The 25,525-nt window shown below is 44.3% G+C and overlaps 2 protein-coding genes across 3 annotated transcripts in view; one reads left to right on the forward strand and one right to left on the reverse strand.

The window, feature by feature from the left end:
• Nucleotides 1–4,345: 4,345 nt before the first annotated feature.
• LOC309362012 (growth hormone secretagogue receptor type 1-like) overlaps nucleotides 4,346–25,525 on the forward strand; it is a gene marked incomplete at both ends in the record, with an annotated part of 80,052 nt that continues 58,872 nt past the window's right edge. Inside the window, 2 exons of one of the 2 annotated variants that reach the window (XM_081897464.1) lie at nucleotides 4,346–5,099; nucleotides 6,642–6,934. In XM_081897464.1, the coding sequence (XP_081753590.1) occupies nucleotides 4,346–5,099; nucleotides 6,642–6,934 (1,047 nt within the window). Of the gene's footprint in view, nucleotides 5,100–6,641; nucleotides 6,935–25,525 lie in introns of those variants that run through there. The other variant, XR_014164714.1, reaches the window with a different exon arrangement.
• Nucleotides 16,720–25,525, reverse strand: part of LOC309361964 (fibronectin type-III domain-containing protein 3A-like) — a 39,546-nt gene continuing 30,740 nt past the window's right edge. The window contains 3 exon segments of the mRNA XM_081897333.1: nucleotides 16,720–19,553; nucleotides 24,394–24,515; nucleotides 25,063–25,229. Of these exon segments, the coding sequence (XP_081753459.1) occupies nucleotides 19,233–19,553; nucleotides 24,394–24,515; nucleotides 25,063–25,229 (610 nt within the window). The 3' untranslated portion in view covers nucleotides 16,720–19,232.

Genomic DNA, 25,525 nt, shown 5'->3' on the forward strand with positions numbered 1-25,525 from the left:
CGTTCAGCTTCCAAAAAAAGTTTGCAAACCAGAACACTTACTTCCAGGTTTGCAGTGTTTGGTTTCCAAGTTGTTTGAGTACCAAGGCGCTTGAGAACTAAGGTACCACTATATACACTTCCTGAGTTATGAGCCACCATAGCCACTAGAGGGCTGTGAAAAATTCTGTCCTGGGGTTTTTAGACTTTTGTACTACAGTGGTACCTCGGGTTACAAACGCTTCAGGTTACAGACTCCGCTAACCCAGAAATAGTACCTTGGGTTAAGAACTTTGCTTCAGGATGAGAACAGAAATCATGTGGTGGCGGCAGCGGGAGGCCCCATAAGCTAAAGTGGTACCTCAGGCTAAGAACAGACCTCTGGAACAAATTAAGTTCTTAACTACAGTGAGGTAACACTGTATTTGAAACAAGAGGGGTGCATTGGTTGCCAGGTGTGAAATATATTGGCATTATTTTCAGCTCTCCCACTCAACTACTGGGTTAGGTGGCGGAGGTGGATGCCACCTGTTTCGGAAAGAACTAATTCTTCTCACACACGACCTTTGTCTAGATGCCCACCTGCTCCCTCGCGTTCAATATGTTTCCAAATTAACAAATTCCAAAAGATATCATAGGTCTCCAGAAGGCCCACCTCAAGAAAAACTAATCCTGCAGTAGCTACCCCGGAAACTTCCTAATGCTTGGGGAAGTGGGAACGACACAGTAGTACTGCATGCTCCTGAAGTTAGTGTTATCTCCAGTTAGGACTAGGCCTAAGCTCCCAACGAACATCAGGCAGGTACCTACAAGTACTGACATACAAGAGCATGCTTAGAACTCATTGGTTCACTCAAGCTTTCCTTGAAGGGTAATCCAGCTAGATTCAGAAAAGGGCAACCAAAGCAATCAAGTGTGCAGAGTAACTCCTCAGCAGAGAGGCTGAAATACTTGGGTCTTTTCCCTCCGATATGCAGTGCTTTTTTTGTGGGGGGGACGCAGGGGTATGCATCCCCCTAAACATTTTGTGAATCTAAGTTTGGCTTTATTGAGGGGCAGTTTCTCAATATGAGTAGGAAAATGAGAGTACCCCTAAACACTTTTTTAGGGGGGGAAAGCACTGTCTATATGTATTGAAACGTAAGAATGTTGTCATGCTGCAGTTCACTTGATCACAGACAGGTAACGCAGGAAACATGATGATGTGGCATGATGAGAGGCTGGCGCAGACGCTGGCCATCTTGCTCCATCCCTGGGGAAAGGGGAAGGTCTAAATCTTTCTCTCCTGCTACATAGCAGGTGAAGACATAGAAAGAAAGAAAGTCTTTCTCCACATTGTCCCACTGTTGCTGCTTCTGCTACCACCATTGCCAAAAGGGGATGAAGAAGATTAGGCTGTTGCTGCTGGTGGTGTAAAGGTAAAGGTAAAGGGACCCCTGACCATTAGGTCCAGTCGTGACCGACTCTGGGGTTGCGGCACTTATCTCGTTTTACTGGCCGAGGGAGCCAGCGTACAGCGTGTGGCCAGCATGACTAAGCAAGCCGCTTCTGGCAAACCAGAGCAGCACACGGAAACACCGTTTACCTTCCCGCCAGAGTGGTACCTATTTATCTACTTGTACTTTGACGTGCTTTTGAACTGCTAGGTTGGCAGGAGCAGGGACCGAGCAACGGGAGCTCACCCTGTCACGGGGATTCGAACCGCCGACCTTCTGATCAGCAAGTCCTAGGCTCTGTGGTTTAACCCACAGCGCCACCCACATCCCCTGTTGCTGCTGCTGGAGTAGAAAGGAGCAGAACAAGGGGGCGGGAATCTCTCCCCTTTCTTCTTCCCCACTGCTGCTGCCACTTGCAAAAAAAAAAAAGCATGCTTCCTTCTGGTCTAAGAGGGCTCTTTGACAAGGTCTATGGAAGGATTGTGAGATCTAAAAGGAAGGTTTTTTTTTTAGGTGAGCTGCAAGGTGAAGAGAGGGGTGGCCAAGCATAATTGGGGTGGGCAGTGGCAAGGAGCAAGGGGACGGGGTAACTTTAGCATGGGGGAAATGGTTTGAGGTGTGTGAGATTATGTACGCCTTGGAGAAAGTTAGGGAGACAATTTATCCTTGTCTCATAATGCTGGACCTTGAGGCCACCCAGTGAAGTTCAGTGTAGGATGATTCAATTCTGAATTCACACAGCACATCATTAAAACATGGGATTTGTTCCCATGAGATGTAGTGGTGGTCATTAACTTGGATGGCTTTAAAAGAGGACTGGAGAAATTCATAGAGGCTAAGGCTATCAGTGACTACTTTGGATACCATTACTGATCATCACAAGTGGGGAAACTGCTGTTGCAGTTGGTTTCTGCTTGTGGACTTCCTGAAGGCATCTGGTTGGTGACTGTGAGAGTAGAGTGCTGGATGAGATGGGTCTCTGATTTGATCCAGCAGGACTCTTTAATGCATCAACACAAGAAGAGTCTGGTCTGCTGATTTGTGGTGGATTTTGTACTTCTTTCATACATGTACAGTACTTTGATTGTTGATTGTATTCTGTCCATCACTAATATATCCCCCCCCCTTACTACTGGTGGTGTATAGACATACGTTTTTTGCAAATAAGTAAACAAACAAATCAGAGACCATCCAGTTTCCTCGTGTCTTGTGGAACTTGGATGTTCTGCATGAAAGGTGAACGAAACGCCTTTAGGATGTGTGTGATGTCAAGCTGACCTTTCAGGTGTAGCAAATGAGGCTTTGCATAAAGAGTGGGTGGCCATTAAAGCTGTTTAGACAGGCTTGGTTAATGATCAAATAAATGAAAAGCTAAGTGAAAGAGGCCTCTTGACCAATGTATTAAAAATGCACTTGGTCAAAATCTTTCCACACACTGGCATCTGTTGCAAAGGATCCTCAGTCCATCAGGAAAGAAGAGCCTCTCTCCTAGTTTGCTGTCCTTGCTTGCTGAAGCCAAACCTGGAAAAAATAATTGATTGGGGCATTCTAATTGGATTTGCAGTATCAAACTGCTGTCTGGTCCTTCCAGGTAATGGTGAATGTGTTCCACTTTAGATGATAGATTAAGGAGAAACGGAGAGGTAGGCCCAGCTGTTTAATGTTCCCTTGTTTAAATGGCAGAGGATGTTGATGGATGGCTACAAAATGTTGCCTTGTTTGCCATGCTCCACAGGGGAAGGGCAGGTGGGTGAAGGGTGGGAGAGGAAAGCACTCAAAAGATCAAACTTTCCCAACTGATTCCCGAGAGACGTAGCACTTAATCAGGGTTTTATGCATGGCTGCTGCCCCAACCAGGCAAAGGGATGTGGCCTTTGCTCCTTGCTGCTGATGACTTTAAAAACAAACAAACAACTATTCCCAAGCTGCAGATAATGTAAATGTAGCAGAAGCTTTGGTGATGTGCAGTGGGGAAGCAAGAGCTGCAGACACTGAATTTATGAAAGAGCCTGGCAAACATTTTGCAGAAGGAGAAGGTATGTTTCTCAACTCTGTTGACTTTGCTTGTTCATTCCAGCAGCAGTGCATGTTTGCCTTTCTAGTGATTTGTTCAAGCTGTGAATATGTTGTTAATAGTTTCGATGCTGTTTTTATTGTTGCTCCTTACATTTTAAAAACAATCCTGTTCCTTCCTCCAAGGAGCTCAGGAAAACAAACAGCAGGCATGGAGAACCCGTGGTCCTTCAGAGGCTGTTGGAGTATGAACTCTTACCAGCTCTTACCATCGATCATTGGCCATGCTGGATACAACTAATGTGAGGTGAAGCCCAGGGAAATACAGGAGGCATTTTGCATGAAGGCATTCCAGAAAGCAGCTCCAGGTGTAATAGGCAGCAAGAGAAAACGGGTAGAGTCATTTCAGAGAGCAGGAGGTGTGAATGAACTACATAGGGCTTTGAAGGTGAGAAACAATATCTGGGAGCAGATGGGAAGCCAGTGAAGGGATTTAAGGAAGAGGGTTGCATGGTTAGAGAGAAAAAAGAGGTAAATAATTTCGGCAGCAGAGTTCTGGACAGAGATGTGTGTGCATGGTGGCCTCCATACAACTGACCTTCATGGGCTATTTAATTCAACTACGTCTCAACTGTATAAGCTGAATTTCTTTCTCTTCTCTTGCTTCTGGCAGAGATCTCTTCTAAAATCCCAACACTATTTCTAGCTTCAGAGGCTGATTAACGCTGGACACCTGCCTCTTCAAGTTCTGTAGGCTGTTGGTCTGTATAAGCAGCCCGCAGTCCTGGACGGAAATGAGATTGAACTTATTGATGGGGGAATTCTCAACACATTTGGAAACTTCACTTTGAAGCAAAGAGCACTGACGGAGGAGGGTGAGCAAGTCCCTAGGCAAGTAGGGATCAACATTAATCAGAAATGGATTTTTTTTCATTGAATGGTTCCATTGGAAATAATACAGAGTATTATGAAGACCCTTCTTCCTTGTTTGACATGCCTGTCTTAGTGCCAGTGACAATCATTTGCATCCTCTTGTTCTTCTTGGGCATCACTGGGAACATGACCATTATATTAATTTTTAAGCGATACAAGGAAATGCAGACAACGGTTAATATGTATTTATCCAGCATGGCGTTGTCTGACAGTCTGATCTTCCTTGGCTTGCCTTCTGATTTGTATAGAATCTGGAAGTATAAGCCGTACATCTTTGGCAATTTCCTCTGCAAGTTTAATGTCTACCTCAACGAAACCTGCACTTACTGCACCATACTCCACATAACCACCTTGAGTGTCGAGAGATATTTTGCAATCTGCTTCCCTTTGAAAGCCAAAGCAACCATCACTAAAAGGCGGGTCAAAGGCATTATCCTCCTTATATGGGTTTGCTCTGCGGTGACTGCCATCCCAATCCTGTTTCTCTTCGGCGTAGAACACCGCAACGGAAGCCTCCCAGAGGAAACCAATGAATGCAAATACATCGAGCAAGCAGCCCGTTCGGGACTTCTAGAAACAATGGCATGGCTCTCCACCCTGTATTTTTTCCTACCTGTGGTTTGCTTAGTTCTCCTCTATGGGCTGATCTGTCGAAAGCTCTGGAGAACTGCACGGAACCTGGAGGGACATCATGCTGCAACGAGGGAGAGGCACCACCAACAAACTGTCAAAATGCTAGGTAAGTAGCATTCCGCTGTGAAGAGCATGACTCAAATGCGTCAGAGTGGAAGGAGAGACATAGAAAGCAAAGTTAAAGAAAGACAGGAACAGCCTTAAGAGTAATGTGTTTATTCCATAATGTGATCAGACAAGACTGTCCTCAACATGTGGCTGCATCCACACCATACATTTAAAGCACATAGCTTCCACCGAAGAATTCTGGGAACCGTAGTTTGTTAATGGTGTTTGGAATTGTAGCTCTGTGAGGAGTAAACTACAGCTCCTAGGATTCTTTGGGAGAAGAATCACAATAAATGGATGTGACTTGTATTGGAACTTGTACTTGCCAGATACTGGGAATTTGGCTTGTTTGAACAGGGTAGGGATGGTCCTTCTAGACCAGCGATGAGGAACCTGTGGCCCTCTAGATGTTGTAGGGTTACAGCTCCTATTAACCCCAGGTCAGCACAGCCAATGGTCAGGAATGATAGGCACTGTAGCTCAACAACATATGGAGGACCATAGGTTCTTCATCCCTGATCTAAAGAGGTTGAACCAGTACTAGGTAACCTGTGGCCCTCCTTGTGTTGTTGATTGGAGCTGATGGAAGGTGGGGACCAACAATATCTGGAGCACTTCCTGGTTTCCAGGTAGGCAAGACTGCCTTTAATTTTTGTTGTTGCTAAGAAAACCGCATGCAGCTTGCAAATTTCAGCCTGACAAGAGCTGACAGAAAATTATTGCATAGCCACTCTGAGGGTGGGCATAGGGGTGTCCCGGTCAACTCTTCCAATTAACCTCCGTCTCCAAGGTCCATCCCATGACATCACCTGGCTTGGGCCATGAAATTTTAGGAGCTGGGATGCTCTTGGTCTGGCAACCCTAGCTGAATTACAAATTGTCAGGGGGAAAGAGCCTCCCCCATAAGTTTTGAACAGCTCCTAGATATGACATTTCAACGGTCTCCTACTTTCCCAATGTCTTCCATGGAGACCTGTCAGGGTTCTTTCCTTCTAGCTAGCCTTTGCATACGCTTTAATTCTCCCACTGCTATGTTTTAGTTTGTTGCTCTGGACTGTTGGTTTTAGAATGGTTTTTTTTTAAAAAAAAACAACATTTGACCTCCATAGTTGAAAAGCAGTCTTTATGTACCACCAAGTACATTGATTAAAAGGCCCACTTGTTCAAAGATGGTAAAATCTACTTTGAAAGCAGGGGTGGAGAACATTGAGCCCAGGGCATCAAAGCATCTCTATCTGACTGTCTATCTCCTTAAGCAACTTCCCTAGTGTTTATCACTGGCTGGAATGCGCCCTTGGACACTGATAATTCCTTTTGCTTTGCTGGGTAGAGGATAAAGAGGGGAGTTGTGTATAGAAACTAGACTAGTAGTCAAAGGTGAAGTAAATTCTTTGCTGCACCCACTAATTCTGGCAACACTCACCACTAGCATGTGGCTCTTCAGGGAGGTCTGCCCAGAAAGCTTTGAGCTATTTTAAAGAGAGGGAAGGACTTAGTGCCTGGGACTGACCTGCGGAAATATATTCTCACCCTCATGTAGCAGTCGTGGTCGTGGCCTTTGTGCTCTGCTGGCTTCCCTTACACGTCGGCCGAATCCTCTTCGCCCAGGGAAGCACAGTCCTCTATGAGATAAGCCAGTACTTCAACCTCATCTCAATGCTGCTGTTTTACTTTGGAGCCTCTGTGAATCCAATCCTTTACAACGTCATGTCACAAAAGTACAGAAAAGCTGTGTGCAAGTTTCTGAACCATAACCAGGCTTGGCAGCAAAGGAACTTAAGCAGGAGTGGCAAGACTTCTGTTGAAGGTGTGGAAATCAGTTCTTTCCTGTAAAATAATTTTGAAATATGCTACTAGAAATGTAAGTGCTTTGCTTGCAAGATCTCCCCCAACCACCCACATCCCTTCTCTCTGCTCCCATATAGACAGACAGACAGACAGACAGACAGACAGACAGATGATAGATAGATAGATAGATGATAGATAGATAGATAGATAGATGATAGATAGATTGATAGATAGATGATAGATAGATATAGATAGATGATAGATAGATAGATAGATAGATAGATAGATGATAGATAAATTAGATACAGTAGATAGATAGATAGATGATAGATAGATAGATGATAGATAGATAGATATAGATAGATAGATGATAGATGATAGATAGATAGATAGATAGATAGATAGATGATAGATAGATGATAGATGATAGATAGATAGATGTTAGATACAGCAATTCAAGAGCTCAGCTTCATTTAGAGATGCATGAAGGTGTCTGTTTCAGTTTCTCTTGGTTTCATTTTTCCAATACAGTTCTCTGAATTTCTGCTGCAATTTTACTTTAGAAAGAAAATCTTTGTTAAAATTCATCAGATTTTTTTGTGCTAATCTTTCCTAATAAGCACATTTTTGTCTAATGTGCCGTGGCGTAGCGTGGGTTGTCAGCACCCGGGGCAAGGCAAGTAATTTGCACCCTCTAACCCGTGGATTTGTGCCCCCTAACCTGTGGATTTGCGCCCCCTAACCCTAAACCCCAGATGTTGTGCCCGGTGCGGCCGGGCCCCCCGCACCCCCATGCTACGCCACTGCTAATGTGCACATTTCAACAAGCTGCTTTCCCTGATATAATACACCTTTGTATGTTATTTTGCACTAACATATGCATTTCCCCCTAATATATGCATTTTAATGGTTAGAGAACTGCATGGCAAAATCTACTGCTTGCTTGCATACCCTCCCTCCTGACCCTGCCACACCTTGTTAATGTGAAAAATATGCTACATATCCGTTCAATGTGAAAGCATTAAAAGCAAATGGGGGAGAAAATCATGACATTACAATTTCATTCTTTTAATTTCCGCATTTATCTTATTTATTTATTTTAAAGTATATCTATGGGGTGCATTCATTTTGTCTTTTGTTTTCAAAATGAGTAGCCCCTCACTCCTAGTCTAATCTGTAGCATTGTTTTTAAATACCATGTCACAAACAGTTGAAGTAGATATTTCACACACAAACTAAGCTTTAAAAGGAATTGTTTGTTTGTTTGTTTGTTTGTTTGTTTAAAATCAAACCATGCCACCAATAAACAAATGTAATGGAATATTTGGATGCCTCAATTTCCCAGTGATGCAAGATTCCAGAGGTTGCAGACGCTCACCCAGGGTTCATGCTTCCTTTTGGAAATGAGACACAGCAGAGACTGTGGTGTCTTTAGGATATATATTTTATTTACATGTATATTCAACCTGAGTTTACGATGGATGGCTTCACAGCATAACACCCCAATAAGGTCCTGCTTCTCCTGTAGCTGCAGCCTTGGATTCTAGAGATCCAGCATGGTGCTCTCTCTCCTTTCTGCTATATCTCTATCTATCTATCTATCTATCTATCTATCTATCTATCTATCTATCTATCATCTATCATCTATCTATCATCTATCTATCATCTATCTATCTATCTATCTATCTATCTATCTATCTATCTATCTATCTATCTATCTATCTATCTATCATCTATCTATCTATCTATCTATCATCTATCTATCTATCATCTATCTATCTATCTAATCTATCTATCTCTATCATCTATCTATCTATCATCTATCTATCTATCTATCTATCTATCTATCTATCTATCATCTATCTATCTATCATCTATCTATCTATATATCTATCATCTATCTATCATCTATCTATCTATCTATCTATCTATCATCTATCTATCTATCTATCTATCTATCATCTATCTATCTATCTATCTATCTATCATCTATCTATCTATCTATCATCTATCTATCTATCTATCATCTATCATCTATCTATCTCTATCATCTATCTATCTATCATCTATCTATATCTATGTATCTATCTATCATCTATCTATCATCTATCTATCATCTATCTATCTATCTATCTATCTATCATCTATCTATCATCTATCTATATCTATCTATCTATCTATCATCTATCATCTATCTATCTCTATCATCTATCTATCTATCATCTATCTATATCTATGTATCTATCTATCATCTATCTATCATCTATCTATCTATCTATCTATCTATCTATCTATCTATCTATCTATCATCTATCTATCATCCATCCATCCATCCATCCATCCATCCATCTATAAATCTATAATACAGGCAGCGACTATTTTGCGTGTGTCTGATTTACACACGACCACCAATGTGCAGGTCTTTTTTTTGTTCCAGGTTTCTCTCCATTCCCTACACAGGTCTCTCTCCATTCCCATCTACTTGGGCTGGAAGGATGCACCTGTTGAACACTGTCACTGTGTAATCTAAATGAAAAAATGCTCCAGTGGGGAATATTCACATTCAGGCTATGTACAAATTAATGGCTTAAAACACAGCGAGGTCATTTCTCCCCCTACCACATACCCAGTCATATTTGTATGCTGCTGTACCAGAGAATGGGTGGGAATGTCGTCACCTTGTGTGAGTCAGGTCTTTGGTTTCCTTGCCCCTGCAGCCCCCAACCATCCCAAACTCCTATTCATGAAGCAGAGGTGCACACATGCTTGGTGGCTGTCTCAAATATACACACCTCATCTGAACTGCAAAGAGAATGTGGCTTAGGTTTTCCCTTCAGATTGAAGCTCATTTGAGAGGAAAAGCATCAAACAGCAGTAATTCCCCAGAAACTAAAGGATAGCTCTTCATCGGGGGGGGGGGCATTGTGTGCACACAGATTCAAAATTGGTGGTGAAAGTGCAGGTACAGCCATAAACAGTCAGGTAGTGCCTTTTATTTAGAGCCCCAAAGTCCTGTCCCCCCCCCAAAAAAAACAAGTAAGCTTTTGAGTTTTGATAAAGTCTTCATTGGGCTGGATCATGATTGAATGTGTCGCTTACAGCCTTTGGTGCTAAAGGAAATCAGTTTGCACCAATCAAGCTAAGCTTGTTAGCACTGTCCCTATGACTATACCCCATAGAGCTGGCTTTGTCAAAACTGTTCTGTTTTACAAGTAGTGAGAAAGACAAAACGCTTACTGGCAGCCACACAAACTGCAGAGTGTGACAACATTTTACATTCTTATGTGTATAGGAAACAAAATACGAAAGAGGTGGCAGGTGTGTGTACACACACCAACCCACCCACCCACACCTCTTGGACCTAGTGAGGGAGATCTTATTGAAATGGTTTACTTTTCCATGGCTTCCCCATCCCTACCCTGTCAAATCATAGATAGCATCTGCTTCCATTGACTGAATCATTAAAACTATTTTTAAAAACCCTGATCGGTACAATGCAATGCAAGAGACCACTTATCCCAGGCACAAATCCTTATGGAGTCCTCTTGCTTTTTATGCGTGATCGCCTTGAAACCATTAGCAAACTGTAGCTCACCCCTGAATCCACAGGTGTGTCCTGCGATTTATTGTTGACTTTGTCATCTACCCATGTGAAGATCCATGAGGAACTGTGCTTTGGATCAGTGTTTTTGTGGTACTGGCAAGTATCAGATCAGCCTTAATTTAATGGGTTTTTCTTTTGGGTGGACCCCCAGGTAACATAATGTAAATTCAAGAAGATATTTTTTAAATTTTACCCTAAAGAAAAGCAAGGAATATGTGTGTGGACTTTTGTTGTGTGCACTGCACGTAGATAAACCATGGATGACAAGTGAGCAGAGGAGGTAGTGCCCACAGCATGCTCTCAAAACCCCAGATGTACACATGGGGCCCGATCTGCAGTGACTGGCAGTGGCTCACCAGGCATTGCCCCTACTTGGAGATGCCAAAAACTGAAAAACAGGCCTTCTGCATGCAAAGATCATATGCTTGATGTGGCTTGATCACAGAAAGTCTTGATTTCTAGGCTTTGTTTCCTCCTCACAGTGGTACCGCCACCAAGCTTGGGGAGGAGGACGAGCCGGTGTTTGTTCTGAGCGATGGTGACAGTGGCAGTGCATGCAAGGAAGCATCCTGTTGACTTTTCATGGCTGCTACTGCTGCTGCCAACCTCCTCCCATAGGCAGCTTGTCCTGCAGCAGCTGCTGGAGAGCAGGAGGAGGAGAAGGAGATGCTCCTACTGTTGAGGCCTAGCCTTGTGTGGCATACCAGCTCTGAGGGGTAAGCAGAGGGCAGGGCCACCTTGGACAGGAAGAAAGTGGGAGAGGAGCAGAGAAGAGCACAATTCCTGGCAGAGCATCCTCCTCAGCTGCACCTTGCCCCATTTGGGTTCAATGAATCTTACTCCCAACTGTGTACAATTTTATAATCATCCCTGGGAAACTATTCAGAGATGATAAAGGCATTCTACCTTATCTTGAGCCTTGCACTTTCTCATTTCCTTGCACCCCACTGTTTTATTTAGTTCAGTCCACTTCCTCTCATTAATTTTCTTAGGTATTCTTTCATTTTCTGATCTCCTGCCTTGTATTTCATTTTCTTATGTCTTATCCCAAAAGATTTAAAACTGGGGAGGGAATGCTATGATAAAATAGCTTGGGGATAAGTATTGCTGGGGTGATGCCTTCAAAATCAAGCAGCACAGCTTAAACATAGGAGTGAATTAGACATAGAGATGTTATGAATGTTTGTTAAAAGAAGAGCATTATTTGTTTATCTGATTGTTTGCCTGAATGGCAGTTCACATTTTGCTGTGCCAAATAACATTTTGATAAGCTTATGAAAACAGGAAAGTGCCAGAGAAAATGCTTCAGTCTAAAGTTAATTAAAGCTGTAATATCACTTGAGAATGTAGATCTGTTGACTGGTTTTTCTGGCAAGATTTCAATGAACTTCACACAAAATAATTACTTCCTGGGGTAGTACAGCATCTCGCATTATCAGGAAGATTATGGATGACAGCTGGGCTGGTTGATGATAGCGGGGGAAAAACAAGTTTTGCTAGCTGGAGAGATTATAACTATGCTTCCTAGTAGCGTAGATGGTTAAAATAATAATCACCACCATCAAATGTAGACTATAAGTTTAGCAATCAGAGCTGAAATTCAGATGATCTGGAAATCTACATATGGAAAAATGCATATGGAACCTGATCATTTAATTTCATTAGTTCTTTTTTTCTAATTATGAATGCTGATCCCAAAATAATCTTTTTATGCACGAGGGGTTAATAATTGATGGAAAATTTGTGGTTTTTGTTTTATTTTGTGCCTTGCTGGAATAATAGAAGAAGCTGTCAGTGACAATGGATGGAATGTGATGTACCATCTCATATGTGGATTTATTAGCGATGCTTAAAAAATTGCTAACAGGCTGCTGTTATGTACCCATTATATGTATTGTACACATCCATATGTATGTATTTTAGCTGCTGTGCTGCCGGCAGCAGTTTCTGGTGTAAAAACCGAAGAGGAACACATTGTACTCTGCCTAACTTGCATAATAATCGCTTGTAGCTGTGCTTCCTGGCTCCTAAACTCTAAAAAAACCTACCTATAATATTTGTTCCACCCTTCTTTCAAGGAGCTCAGCATAGATCTTCTCCCCCCTCCCTGCCCCTCCCCCCTGTGAGGTTAGCATAGGTTGAAGGGCAGCATCTAGCTTACATTCCTATTTCTTTACATTCTAACCATTAGGCCACATTGCCTCTCAATATATAGATAGTGCTTGTGGGATGCAAGTAGGTACCCAGGCAGATAGTGCTTGGTCCTGATGCATTTTTGTCCTACCTTGCTCAAATGCATCTCTGTTTCTTTGTTGTAGGTTGCTTTGAGCATGATTTGTGTGTGTGTGTGTGTGTCTGTGGAAAAGTGTCATACAAATAAAATGAATGAATGAAGGTGGCATACATGCTACTCTCCTGCTATTGTACCCTCACAGAGGTAGATTAAACTGAGCTATAGTAACTGGTTCAAAGGCACCCAGGGATCTTCATGACAGTGGTGACTTGAACCTGCGGCTCCCAAGTCCTAACATACACCCTAAAAAGCATGCCACTCTGGCCCTTTGACTGCCCCACAGAACTAGAGCAGCAGGAACTAGAAAAGGACATGATAACCCAGAGATCGAGCCTGAATGATCTCTACATCAAGGGTGGATCCAGGATATAATTTGGTGGGAAGCCAATGTAAGCTGGCACATCAGGAATAAAGCCAAGTTAGAACCTAGTGAGTTATGAGAATAGCCTGCTAGAAGTTGGAAAGCAATGTATGGAACTCTGGTACAAGCAAAACATGGGTGCAACAGCACTCTCCTCTTGTGCTTTTTTTAGCACCTCATATTCAGAAGCATAGGGACGCGGCTAGCGCTGTGGGTTAAACCACAGAGCCTAGGACTTGCCGATCAGAAGGTCAGCAGTTTGAATCCCCGTGACGGGGTGAGCTCCCACTGCTCGGTTCGAACTCCTGCCAACTTAGCAGTTCAAAAGCACATCAAAGTGCAAGTAGATAAATAGGTATCCTCCTCCGGTGGGAAGATAAACTGTGTTTCTGTGTGCTGCTCTGGTTCACCAGATGTGGCTTAGTCATGCTGGCCACATGACCTGGAAGCTGTATGCCAGCTCCCTCGGCCAATAAAGCGAGATGAGCGAGTAACCCCAGAGTCGGTCATGATTGGACCTAATGGTCAGGGGTCCCTTTACCTTTACCTTTATTCAGAAGCATGCTGCCTCCGACCGTGGAGAGAGAATATAGCTCTCAGGGTTGGTAGTCCTTGACAGCCTTATCTTCCATGAATCCATCCAATCCTCTTTTAAAGCCACCACTCCTTCTTGCGTGCATGAAATTCCATACTTTAACTGTATACCACAGCTAGGCTCTTGCAAGCCTGAATCTTCCAACGTGCAGCTTTTTCTTGGGGTGGGGATAATGTCCATGAGTTCTAGTATTACAAGGAAGGGAAACTTTTCTCTGTCCACTTTCTCCACACCATGTATAATTGTATACACACCTCTGGGTGGTCAATGTATACACTTGGGGTGGCCTCATGGATGCTTTAGTTGAGATTCCTGCATCGAAAGGAGATTGGGCTGGATGGCTCTCAAGGTCCCTTCCAGCTCTACGGTTCCATGTTTGTCTCCTCTTACTCTTTCCTCTAAACTAAAACGGCCCAAATGCTGTAATCTTTTGACACTGCCTTTTCAGACCATAATAATTATAGCTTGATAGAACTATTTTTGCTGGGCAGACCATTAAAATATATTCAGAGGCAAGGGCTTCTTCCACCTGCCTTGCCCAACCAGTAGCACAGACGGCAGTCACTATGCCGCCATTTTGCAGTAGGCTGCTAAACTGTTGCCCTTCCCACTTGCATTACCTTCAGCAATGTTGCCTGCATTATGGACACTTGCCATCCCTAAAACCACCACTTCGCAGTAGGCCGCCTACCTTTCAGCACTCTCAGCCTTGTCCACAAGCTGTTGTGTTTGTGTGTGTGCTTCTTTTTTAAATTAATACCTGCTCTGAACTGATACCTGCTCTTCAGATGACTTAAAATTTAAAAAATAGAAGTGTTTTTTAAAATAAATAAACCAGTAGCACATTGAAGCAACATAGCCATCTAAAAGCAGGTTTAAGACCACAGATCTAGAAAGGCACGAGAAAGAGTCATTTCATTTAAACTTAGGTGTCAGCTGGAAGAAACTGAAGCGGTTGCGTGCCTAGCCAGAGAATGCCTTCGTTGACAGCAATGGGGTTCTGAAGCACCTCTTAAGGTACAGGGAGGCACAAACGAAAGTAGTCATTCAGGTACTCAGTGCCATTAAATGATTTTAACAATGAAACCTTACGCATCAGAGTAAAGCCCGTTGAGTTCAATGGGGCTTATTCCTTAGTATGTTTAAAATTTCAGCATTAACAGGTCCCTCTGAACCATGGGTAGGCAAACTAAGGCCTGGGGACTGGATCCAGCCCAATCGCCTTCTAAATCTGGCCCATGGATGGTCCAGGAATCTCTGTGTTTTTACATGAGTAGAATGTGTCCTTTTATTTAAAATGCATCTCTGGGTTATTTGTGGGGCCTGCCTGGTGTTTTTACATGAGTAGAAGGTGTGCTTTTATTTAAGATGCATCTCTGGGTGATTTGTGGGGCATAGGAATTCGTTCATTTTTCTTTTCAAAATATAGTCCGGCCCCCCCACAAGGTCTGAGGGACAGTGGACTGGACCCCTGCTGAAAAAGTTTGCTGACCCCTGCTGTGCCCAGAAACAGACTAAAAGGGTGTAAAACAGCTGCAACATGTTTAAGGTAGCAATCTAGCCATTGTATTTTTTAATTAGCTGCAGTTTCTGAACTGCTTTCAAGGCAGTCCCACACTTAAATTACAGTAATCTAGTTAGGATGGTTCTAGGGCAAGCCTTTGTCTGTGCAGATTGAGTTGCAGCTAGTGAAAAGGTGCTGTACATTTACAGAGGCCACCTAAGCCATCAAACCATCAAAAACAAAGCTGAATCTAACAGTACCCTCCTTGTTCTCCTAGCTGTTGGTTTTTTGTTTTTTTTGAGGGGGTGCAGGGTTGCACTCCACTTAAACAAGTTGAACTGTCACCCAGGAATTCGTATGGCTGCAGTGCCTGTCGCAGGTGAGAAGCTGAAATAAATTGCCAGAAAATGCCCTGAGCATGAGGAATCTGGAAGAAATTCCAGAGCACGGCCCAAGAAGGGTACATGGCAAAAAGTGCAGAAGCTTGAAATTTCTACTTTTTAAAATTGAGGTATCTATTCCTTATAGGATACAAGCTTAGAAATTTATCCATGTCTTCTTGCTACTTTTTTCCATTTAAATTATTGGAATTAGGCAGTGGTAGAGCATATCCTATCTTGCACGCAGAAGGTTCTACCAACTCCCAATAGGGCAAGGAAAGAACCTTCTGTCACACCATGGAGGAACCTCATCAATCAATGCGGACAGGTAAAAAGGTAAAGGACTCCTGGATGGTTATGTCCAGTCAAAGGCGTCTCTGGGGTTGCGGCGCTCATCTTGCTTTCAGGCCGAGGGAACAGGCATTTGTCCACAGACAGCTGTGTCATATGGCCAGCATGACTAAACCTCTTCTGGTGCAACAGAACACCGTGACGGAAACCATAATGCACAGAAACCCCCATTTACTTTCCTGCTGCAGCGGTACCTATATATCATTTTGCACTAGTATGCTTTTGAACTGTTAGGTTGGCAGGAGCTAAGACAAAGCAATGGGAGCTCACCCCGTCGTGAGGATTCGAACCGCCGAATTTCTGATTGGCAAGCCCAAGAGGCTCAGTGGTTTAGAGCGCCACCCGCCAATGTGGACAATACTAAGCTGTGGACAATACTAGAGCAGGTGGTGCTCTAAACCACTGACCAATGGACCATTAGTGTAAGGAAGTTTCTATGTTCAAGAGAGATGCATTATGCATGTTAAATTTTCTGCCTTTTTCATTTAAAAAAAAAAACATGATACAAAACATCCCTTTGAAATTGGCCATAACAAGAAAATAAAGTTAGAACCAAGAATGAGAAAGTCTGGCCAAAGTGTGACTGGACATGGAACCTTACCTGTAGTGGTTAGTGCTTCAACAGTTCTTTTTATATGCCCCTTGAAGTCTGTCTCTTGCAACTATATATAAACAAGGGTCTGAGGCCCCTCCCTTCTTCACGCATCACCATACACAACACATAATAATTCCACAAACCCAATGGGAAAAAAATTGTATCTTTATTGGCCATATTAAATATATTATCTATTTGATAGTTACAATTTAGTAATACGATGCCTGGCAGGTTTAACATAAGTATGAAATACAGCAAAAAAAATAAAATAAAAATAAAAATACAAGAGAAAAGGGGATCTAATACATTAATGCCACTAGAGTACATCAGCCTGGAATGTATAGTCGTAAATATAAAATTCTACCATTATGTTCTCCAGTAAATCATCTGGAGATATAAACATTTGGTGGCAAATACAAATACAAATTAAACTTTTAACTTTCCAGGAAGTCATAATTTTGGTTAGTATTTATTCAAAAAAACCTAATTTTTTTTTTAAAAAATTGTATCTGACATACTATTGCCAATTAAATAAGACTCTGTATTCCCTCCCAATCATTTTTGTCAGAGAGTTCAGCAAAAACACACCCTTTGGCAACAGAAATCTGCTGACAATCTATTGTTTTATATAAAAAGTGAAGTATGAAAGAAAATCAGGTTGTAAACGTTCCTGTGAACTAAAAGACACTAACGTTTGTATAAAACTCTTTCGAACATTGAAGAGAGGCTTCCATTACAATATATGATAAACTTAAAAGTTCTTCTACAAGTAGAACAATACATTCAAACATAGTTTCCAGAATTTTTTTAAAAAATCAAAATAAATAGATCACAAAAAGGAGAGTACATTTTTTTTTTGAAAAAGATTAATTTCAGATTGCACCATATATCTACTTTTAAGATAGTTAAGTGATATGTGTTTGTGTGTGTGTGTGTGTGTGTGTGTCCACCCAGGTGTGAAATGCATACGCAATGCCACAAATCTTAAGTTACCATTATGAACTAACAGCCAGTTGAGAAACACTTTTATGATGTTCTGTTGTCTGAAACAGAGGCATCTCAAGCTAAACTGACTTACACATTACATCCACTGTCCCACGTACAAGTGCAAATGCTCTGATGTTTCATAAAGTATAACTGTTAGGTTTCTCTTATTAGTTAAACGGAACAAACTTATTAGTTTGAACTTGGATTTATTTGTCCAAAATGAAATAGGTTGATTCCAGCTTTCGAAGGAGCGTGAACGTAAAGACAACATTTAATTACTTATACTTCACAGGTACCTGCTGCAGAGGCTTGACAAAGAACAGTCTTATGTAGTGCATGATATTCACCCCCCTGTCCCCCCAAAACAAAACAACAACAACACTATTCCACCCAAAGCCAGACCTGCCACTGAAGATTTCATCACATAACTGAAAAGACTTTGGAACCACAAAAACAATGGAATATGAAACTGCTACCAAGGAGACAGCAATTCCCTTTAAAAAATTTAAAACTTTTTTAAAAGCAAGGTTCATTTTCACATGTGACTTGATCAGTTGGATTACATTGGAGAGAATCCCAAGAACTTAAAAAAGTGAAAAGAACCGACCACAGTTTGAATCTTTCTTTAAAAAAATTATGTTAAGAATAGTACAAAAAGCATTTGCTCAGTTTGAGCCAAATAGTGGAACATTTATCATAAATGCACTTTTTGTTCTCATTAAAGACAAAAAATTTCTGTGCTTTTCCTCTGAAAAAAAACACGCCGCAGTGGTGTTCAATCAGAAGCACAGGGCGTTACTGTTCTCTCAGAGAGTGAACTCTGGTTGGGCCTACAAGTTGCTTACCAACGAGAGAGAAAGCATTTCATTCAGAAATGTTACAGTATAGAAGGGGGAGTATTTTGCCACGTTACATACCAATGCAAATCCTTCTGTACTTAGGTGAATCTTGGTGCCTTGAGGTGCTTTTGATTAAAAAAAACCCTCCTAAGAATGCAGACACCTTCTATGACCCTTGGCTCTTGAAGTGATAAATCTAACTACTAGAATCCCAAAGATTAAAATGATCAGAAAAATAAAAGTATCACTAAAGTAGAAGTTGCTAAGATTTTGGTTTCGTTTCAGTCTACAGTATATATCTGTTGTGGTATGCTCTAGCAATGTTCTTTAATACAGTACTGTTCTAAGCCGAACCATCTTTGCTGCTGTATATCTCCCATGTACAGAGACTTGGGCTGAAGAGGCTGAGCTCCCCCCACCACACCAATCCTTTCTTGGCTTTGAATAAAAATCTTACTGTGAGAATTTTCTAGCTCTCTGAGAATCACAAGTGCATATTAAGGCAGCTTGCTTGCTTTATTTATTTATTTTGCTGTTTTCAACAGCTAACCCTGATTAGAAGATGCATAACTATGTGGTAATAGGGATTTTCTTCTGCTCATTTCTTCTTACCATTCCACCCCTGGGAAGGAAGAGTTTGTGGTGGAGGGGGTGGAAGGGGGAGAAGTTCTACCTACCCAGCCTCGCTGTTAAAAGTCCAGCAGCAAAAATGGAAACGTGGGTCTTATACAATCATTCCCAGTTAGCATTTTAGTTGGAATTTACATAAATACCCAAGGCATAAAACTTCTGTATGAAAAATAACAAGCCGAGTATTGAAGTCGATCCGCAAGCTCACTCGCTTACGATCACAAAGTACTGAATGAGAACAGCAAATAAAATGGCAACTATTGCAAAGATGACGAGAAGCAGGAAGGCAAACTGTTCGTCGCTGAGCGCCTTCTTGCGTTTCGTGAGGTCGGGGCCGGCATCTGTGTTTGGTGCTGCTGACGCCTGTTTCTGAGATGAGAACACTGCGTAAGGACTATATGGTCCAAAGAGTTCCTGGGATCCAGTGCCGTCATTATGCTGGCGTCCAGCACACACCCTGAACCGGTATTCACAGTTATTCTGAATGTTGGTAACACGGAATGAAGTCTCTGGTCCCTTGTATACCTAAGGAAGGAACAAATACATACGTATCAAATTTTAATCACATTCAAGTACAGTGGTGCCCCGCTAGACGAATGCCTCGCAAGACGAAAAACCCGCAAGACGAAAGGGTTTTTCGGTTTTTGCGACGCTTCGCTAGACGATTTTCCCTATGGGCTTGCATCGCAAGACGAAAGCCCATAGGGAAATCTCGGGGACCTTTTTTTAAATGCTGGCGGTGGGGAGCAAAGCCTTCCCCCCCCTCCGGACTTCAGAAGAGGTCCAGGAAGGCTGGCGGGGGCGAAAGGCTTTGCTCCCCACCGCCAGCATTTTAAAAGCGGCCCGGGATAGCAGGGAAGCGCTTCCCGCTATCCCGGACGGCTTTTGAAGGCAGGCGGGGGGAGCAAAGACTTTTGCCCCCCCTGCCTGCCTAACCGGGGGCTTTTAAATCGCCCCGGGACTGTCCGGGGCGATTTAAAAGCCCCCGGACGGCTTTTGAAGCCTCCCCCCCCGCCCGGCTTCGGGGCATCATCCCGATGCCGGGCGGTGGGGCAGGAACGCCTCCCCCAGCCGCCCGGCTTCGGGGCATCGTCCCGATGCCGGGCGGTGGGGCAGGAACGCCTCCCCCAGCCGCCCGGCATCGGGGCATCGTCCCGATGCCGGGCGGTGGGGCAGGAAAGCCTCCCCCAGCCGCCCGGCATCGGAACGATGTCCCGAAGCCGGGCGGCCGGGCGGGAAAGCCTCCCCCCCCGCCCGGCTTCGGGGCATCATCCCGATGCCGGGCGGTGGGGCAGGAACGCCTCCCCCAGCCGCCCGGCTTCGGGGCATCGTCCCGATGCCGGGCGGTGGGGCAGGAAAGCCTCCCCCAGCCGCCCGGCATCGGAACGATGTCCCGAAGCCGGGCGGCCGGGCGGGAAAGCCTCCCCCCCCCGCCCGGCATCGGGGCATCATCCCGATGCCGGGCGGTGGGGCAGGAACGCCTCCCCCAGCCGCCCGGCTTCGGGGCATCGTCCCGATGCCGGGCGGTGGGGCAGGAAAGCCTCCCCCAGCCGCCCGGCATCGGAACGTTGTCCCGAAGCCGGGCGGCCGGGCGGGAAAGCCTCCCCCCCCGCCCGGCTTCGGGGCATCGTCCCGATGCCGGGCGGTGGGGCAGGAAAGCCTCCCCCAGCCGCCCGGCATCGGGGCATCGTCCCGATGCCGGGCGGTGGGGCAGGAACGCCTCCCCCAGCCGCCCGGCATCGGGGCATCGTCCCGATGCCGGGCGGTGGGGCAGGAAAGCCTCCCCCAGCCGCCCGGCATCGGAACGTTGTCCCGAAGCCGGGCGGCCGGGCGGGAAAGCCTCCCCCAGCCGCCCGGCATCGGGGCATCGTCCCGATGCCGGGCGGTGGGGCAGGAAAGCCTCCCCCAGCCGCCCGGCATCGGGGCATCGTCCCGATGCCGGGCGGTGGGGCAGGAAAGCCTCCCCCAGCCGCCCGGCATCGGAACGTTGTCTCGAAGCCGGGCGGCCGGGCGGGAAAGCCTCCCCCCCCGCCCGGCTTCAGGGCATCGTCCTGATGCCGGGCGGTGGGGCAGGAAAGCCTCCCCCAGCCGCCCGGCATCGGGGCATCGTCCCGATGCCGGGCGGTGGGGCAGGAACGCCTCCCCCAGCCGCCCGGCATCGGGGCATCGTCCCGATGCCGGGCGGTGGGGCAGGAAAGCCTCCCCCAGCCGCCCGGCATCGGAACGATGTCCCGAAGCCGGGCGGCCGGGCGGGAAAGCCTTTGTCCCCCCTGCCTGCCTTCCCAGGGGCTTTTAAATCGCCCCGGACAGCGGAGAAGTCCTCCGCTGTTCCGGGCGATTTTAAAATGCCGCCCGCCAGAAGAGGTCGGGGGAAGGCTTTTTCCATAGGAACGCATTAATTGATTTTCAATGCATTCCTATGGAAAACCGTGCATCGCAAGACGAAAAACTCGCAAGACGAAGAGACTTGCGGAACGAATTAATTTCGTCTTGCGAGGCACCACTGTACGTTCTAAGTGCTACTGAATAGGAACGTATGAGGCTGTCAAATATAGACTGTCATATCGCAAGCCCATCTAGGTCAGCGAGCATGGCCAACAGCTCTCCAGTGTTTCAGACAGTGGTCTTTCTCAGTCCTACCTGGCGGTGCTGGAGATTAACATGGGACAAAGAGAAGGTTGTAGATCACTTGGCACTTCAGCCTAGAATAGCTGGGTCTGCCTGCTCCAACCTATTGCTTTTTATGTTTTGGACTACAACTCCCATAAAAAACCATCTGGAAGGCAACAGCTTGGGACAGGCTGGCCCAGTTCATTTCTCAACTGTACTCATCCACAAAGTACAATGTTTTGGAGTTTAAAATAATAAGAACCAACAGGGCTTGTTTGATAGGAACATGACAAATGTAGAATTTACAGTCACATTATTAGAGACATAAGTCTTTAGAAACAGGGGTGTCAACCTGAATAAAATATTGAGGGTGCAGGTAAGCCCCACCTCACCAAATCAATCACAAGATGCAGCATGCACACAAGGACATAATTTGAATGGCAGTGTTCATCAATATTTTATTGGGTTTGGGCACAAAGGGACCTTGGCCCCTGGTAATTGGCTCCTACATTTAGAAATGTCTTTCCAAAGTGCAAGGACTTCTACTCTTCTTTGCTATTGAAAAAAGAAAACGAGGTGGATGGTGGAGCAGGATGTGATTTTGCAGTTGCAAAGAAATGGGTATGGGGAGTTAGGGATAGACTGGTGCGGTTAGTAGCACTGATGCATTTGGGACTGCAGCCCAGCCACAGATTATCACCTCAGTGAGAACTAGGCCAGTGAATTGTGTCCAATAATGGACCTGGGTTAGTCATGTCCATTCACTATGGTGGGTGTATATTGAGTAGAATCGAGCACTGGTTGTAGAGCCTTGGTTGTATCTAAGTTGTAGAGTCTTGAAGCAGTGGTATGGAACCTGTGGCCTTTCAAATATTGTTGGGACTCCTAACAGCCCTTGCCAATGTGGTCAAGTATCAGGTGTGACAGAGTTGCAGTCCTCAATAACTAGAGGGTCATTGGTCCCCTCTCCCATGCTTGGCAGTTTCATTAATTCTGCTACCACAAATAACCACAATAATGTTATTTTCTTCATGAGTTGGATTCCCTGCTCAAGAGAATTGAGGACACGCATGAGAGTAATGCTCAGGACCACCACCTTCCGTTCTGGAAAATTCTAATTCTTAAAATGAGACAGCAATGACAACTATATATATATATATATATATATATATATATATATATATATATATATGCTTTCGTAGATTTTCACGGGTACAGGAATGCAGGTTTTGGTGTCCTCGGGTGTCTTCCCGTGTAAAAGTTGGGGTGTCTAGGCGACGTTTCGACGAGGTCTCACTCGTCATCTTCAGGCTGGTGCTTTCGGCTTCTTGTTACTGGAACAGAGCAGGATCTCAGTGTTTGAGTTCCTATAAATACTGTTGAGGGGGTGTGGTGTATAGCCTCCAATGTTCTGGGCAGAGAGGAAGTTCCCAGGCTAGTGTGCCTTTTCTTCTTTTGTTCCTTAATTACTTGAGGGATATCTTGAGTGATTTCTTGAGTGATATCCTGAGTACCACTTAGGTGGGTCATTAGGTGTGGATTAGTTGCTAAAGTCTTTGTGTCTTGACCTCTTGAACTTTGTGAAGAGTTTTTCTGAGAAGATGGCTGTACTGCACTTAGTTGTGCTCTGGCTTGGCTTCGTGTATAGGGGCGAGCTGTGGTTTTGTGGCCTGTGTCAGCCAGATCTGTGTAGGGATTGCAGGGGGGTGCAGCATCCGGAGGTGCCACCATGGTTTGGCTACTGGATGGTGTCTGTAATTTATCTGTGGAGAGGGTCTGGGTTTGGGTCTGGTGTGGTTGATTGGTGATAGCGTTCTGTGTGCCTCTGGATCTGGTGTCAGTTTTTGTGGGGAGGGCTAATTTCCAGATGTCTGGCAAGCGGGATGTGTCGTCACGCTTGTTCATGTTGTGAGGGTGTTTCTCTATCTCGATGGCTTCCATGATTATTCTCTTGTGGTGATGTTCCATGTTAAAGAGCAATTTGGAATCTGCAAAATTAATTTCGTGTCCTGTTTCTTTCATGTGTTGGAAAAGAGAGGAAGTTTTTTCTTCTTTTTTGACGGCATTCTTGTGTTCTGCGATACGTGCATTTATTCGTCTGTTTGTTTGTCCAATGTACGTGGCTGGGCAGACTTTGCAGGGTATTTCATAGACCCCTTGGTTTTCCAACTGGATTTTATCCTTGGGGTTTACTGCACAACTAAGTGCAGTACAGCCATCTTCTCAGAAAAACTCTTCACAAAGTTCAAGAGGTCAAGACACAAAGACTTTAGCAACTAATCCACACCTAATGACCCACCTAAGTGGTACTCAGGATATCACTCAAGAAATCACTCAAGATATCCCTCAAGTAATTAAGGAACAAAAGAAGAAAAGGCACACTAGCCCGGGAACTTCCTCTCTGCCCAGAACATTGGAGGCTATACACCACACCCCCTCAACAGTATTTATAGGAACTCAAACACTGAGATCCTGCTCTGTTCCAGTAACAAGAAGCCGAAAGCACCAGCCTGAAGATGACGAGTGAGACCTCGTCGAAACGTCGCCTAGACACCCCAACTTTTACACGGGAAGACACCCGAGGACACCAAAACCTGCATATATATATATATATATATATACACACTGAACACACAGCATTTTGATCTAGCAGTTCAAAGAAAGACATATAATAAAAATGACCTTTTGCCACAAGTTAAAAAAATTTACCTAAGAATCAAAACTTCTCAAACAGAAGAGAGATAACTGAGATTACCTGATCAACTTCCCTCCCACAGGCAAGTTGTAAAATGTAAACAATGGCATCACGTTTCATTGGCTGTAAAGTCTCCCATGTGACCTCACAGGCGTTATCTCCCACTTGTTGCACTTTGGGTGCTGAAAAGAGGAAATTCATAACTCAGATCTTAGAAATCCATTTAAAATGTTGTGTATATTCTCAGCTTGCAATGTAAAACAGCATATGCATACCTGTGGTCCTTTCCATTTAATTAGAAGTTTTGTCCCAGGAAGGAAGAGGAGGAGGAGGCCCAAGGGTGGCTTCATGGTACTGAATTTTAAAACCCTTGCAATGCCGGCAACCCAAAGTAGAACAAAACTGGTGTGTGCATATAACTTGTCCACATTTCCAAAGTGTAAACAAAACACAGTAAATGTGACACTTTAAGGCAGCCTAAGCTAAGGTCCTTCTCACCAAGATGTTTCTCCCAGCAAGAAGGAAGGTACATGTAGAAGATTCTGGTTTCATCCTCAATGACTACAAATCATAGGTACACTACCTTTCTACATGGAGGCTTATTACATTCTGTACCAGCACTGTGTTACCACTCTTTGAACGGAGGTATTGCCCTGCATTGCCTCTAACATTGGTATCCCCACTTCCAAGTTTCCCTTGCTTAAATAACATATGATAAAATGTCCTCACCTTTCAGAGCAGGTGGTGTAGATTTGGTTGTGGTGAACGCGTAAACTTTAGAAAATTCTCCATTACCAGCATCGTTGCATGCTTGGATTCTAAAGTAATATTTAGTGGATTCGCTAAGCCGCTGCACTTTGAACGTGTGACAAGGTCCACTGTAGATAGTAACGAATCTGCAGGGTTGGGAAAAAGATATGTATGTTATAGACTCCGAAACACAGCTAATCATGCCTGTTTGCTTCTTTTCAAGATACACATTCTTTTCAAGATGCACATTCTGATAAGTTGGTCTCTTCCACTCTTTATTTCCCTGATTCCTGTAGCTATGTTAATCTCCAGAAGAGGAGAAACACTGTCAAGTGGCAACTACTGAGCAACATTTGAGGGCATTTTTTTAAAAAAGGCTTATCTATGCTTCTACATGATCCAAGTGGCATGATGTTTTGGAGTGCTCCATCTACCAACAACT

This window comes from Podarcis melisellensis (assembly GCF_964234715.1).
Source record: "Podarcis melisellensis genome assembly, chromosome: Z".
Classification (NCBI taxonomy): Eukaryota; Metazoa; Chordata; class Lepidosauria; order Squamata; family Lacertidae; genus Podarcis; species Podarcis melisellensis.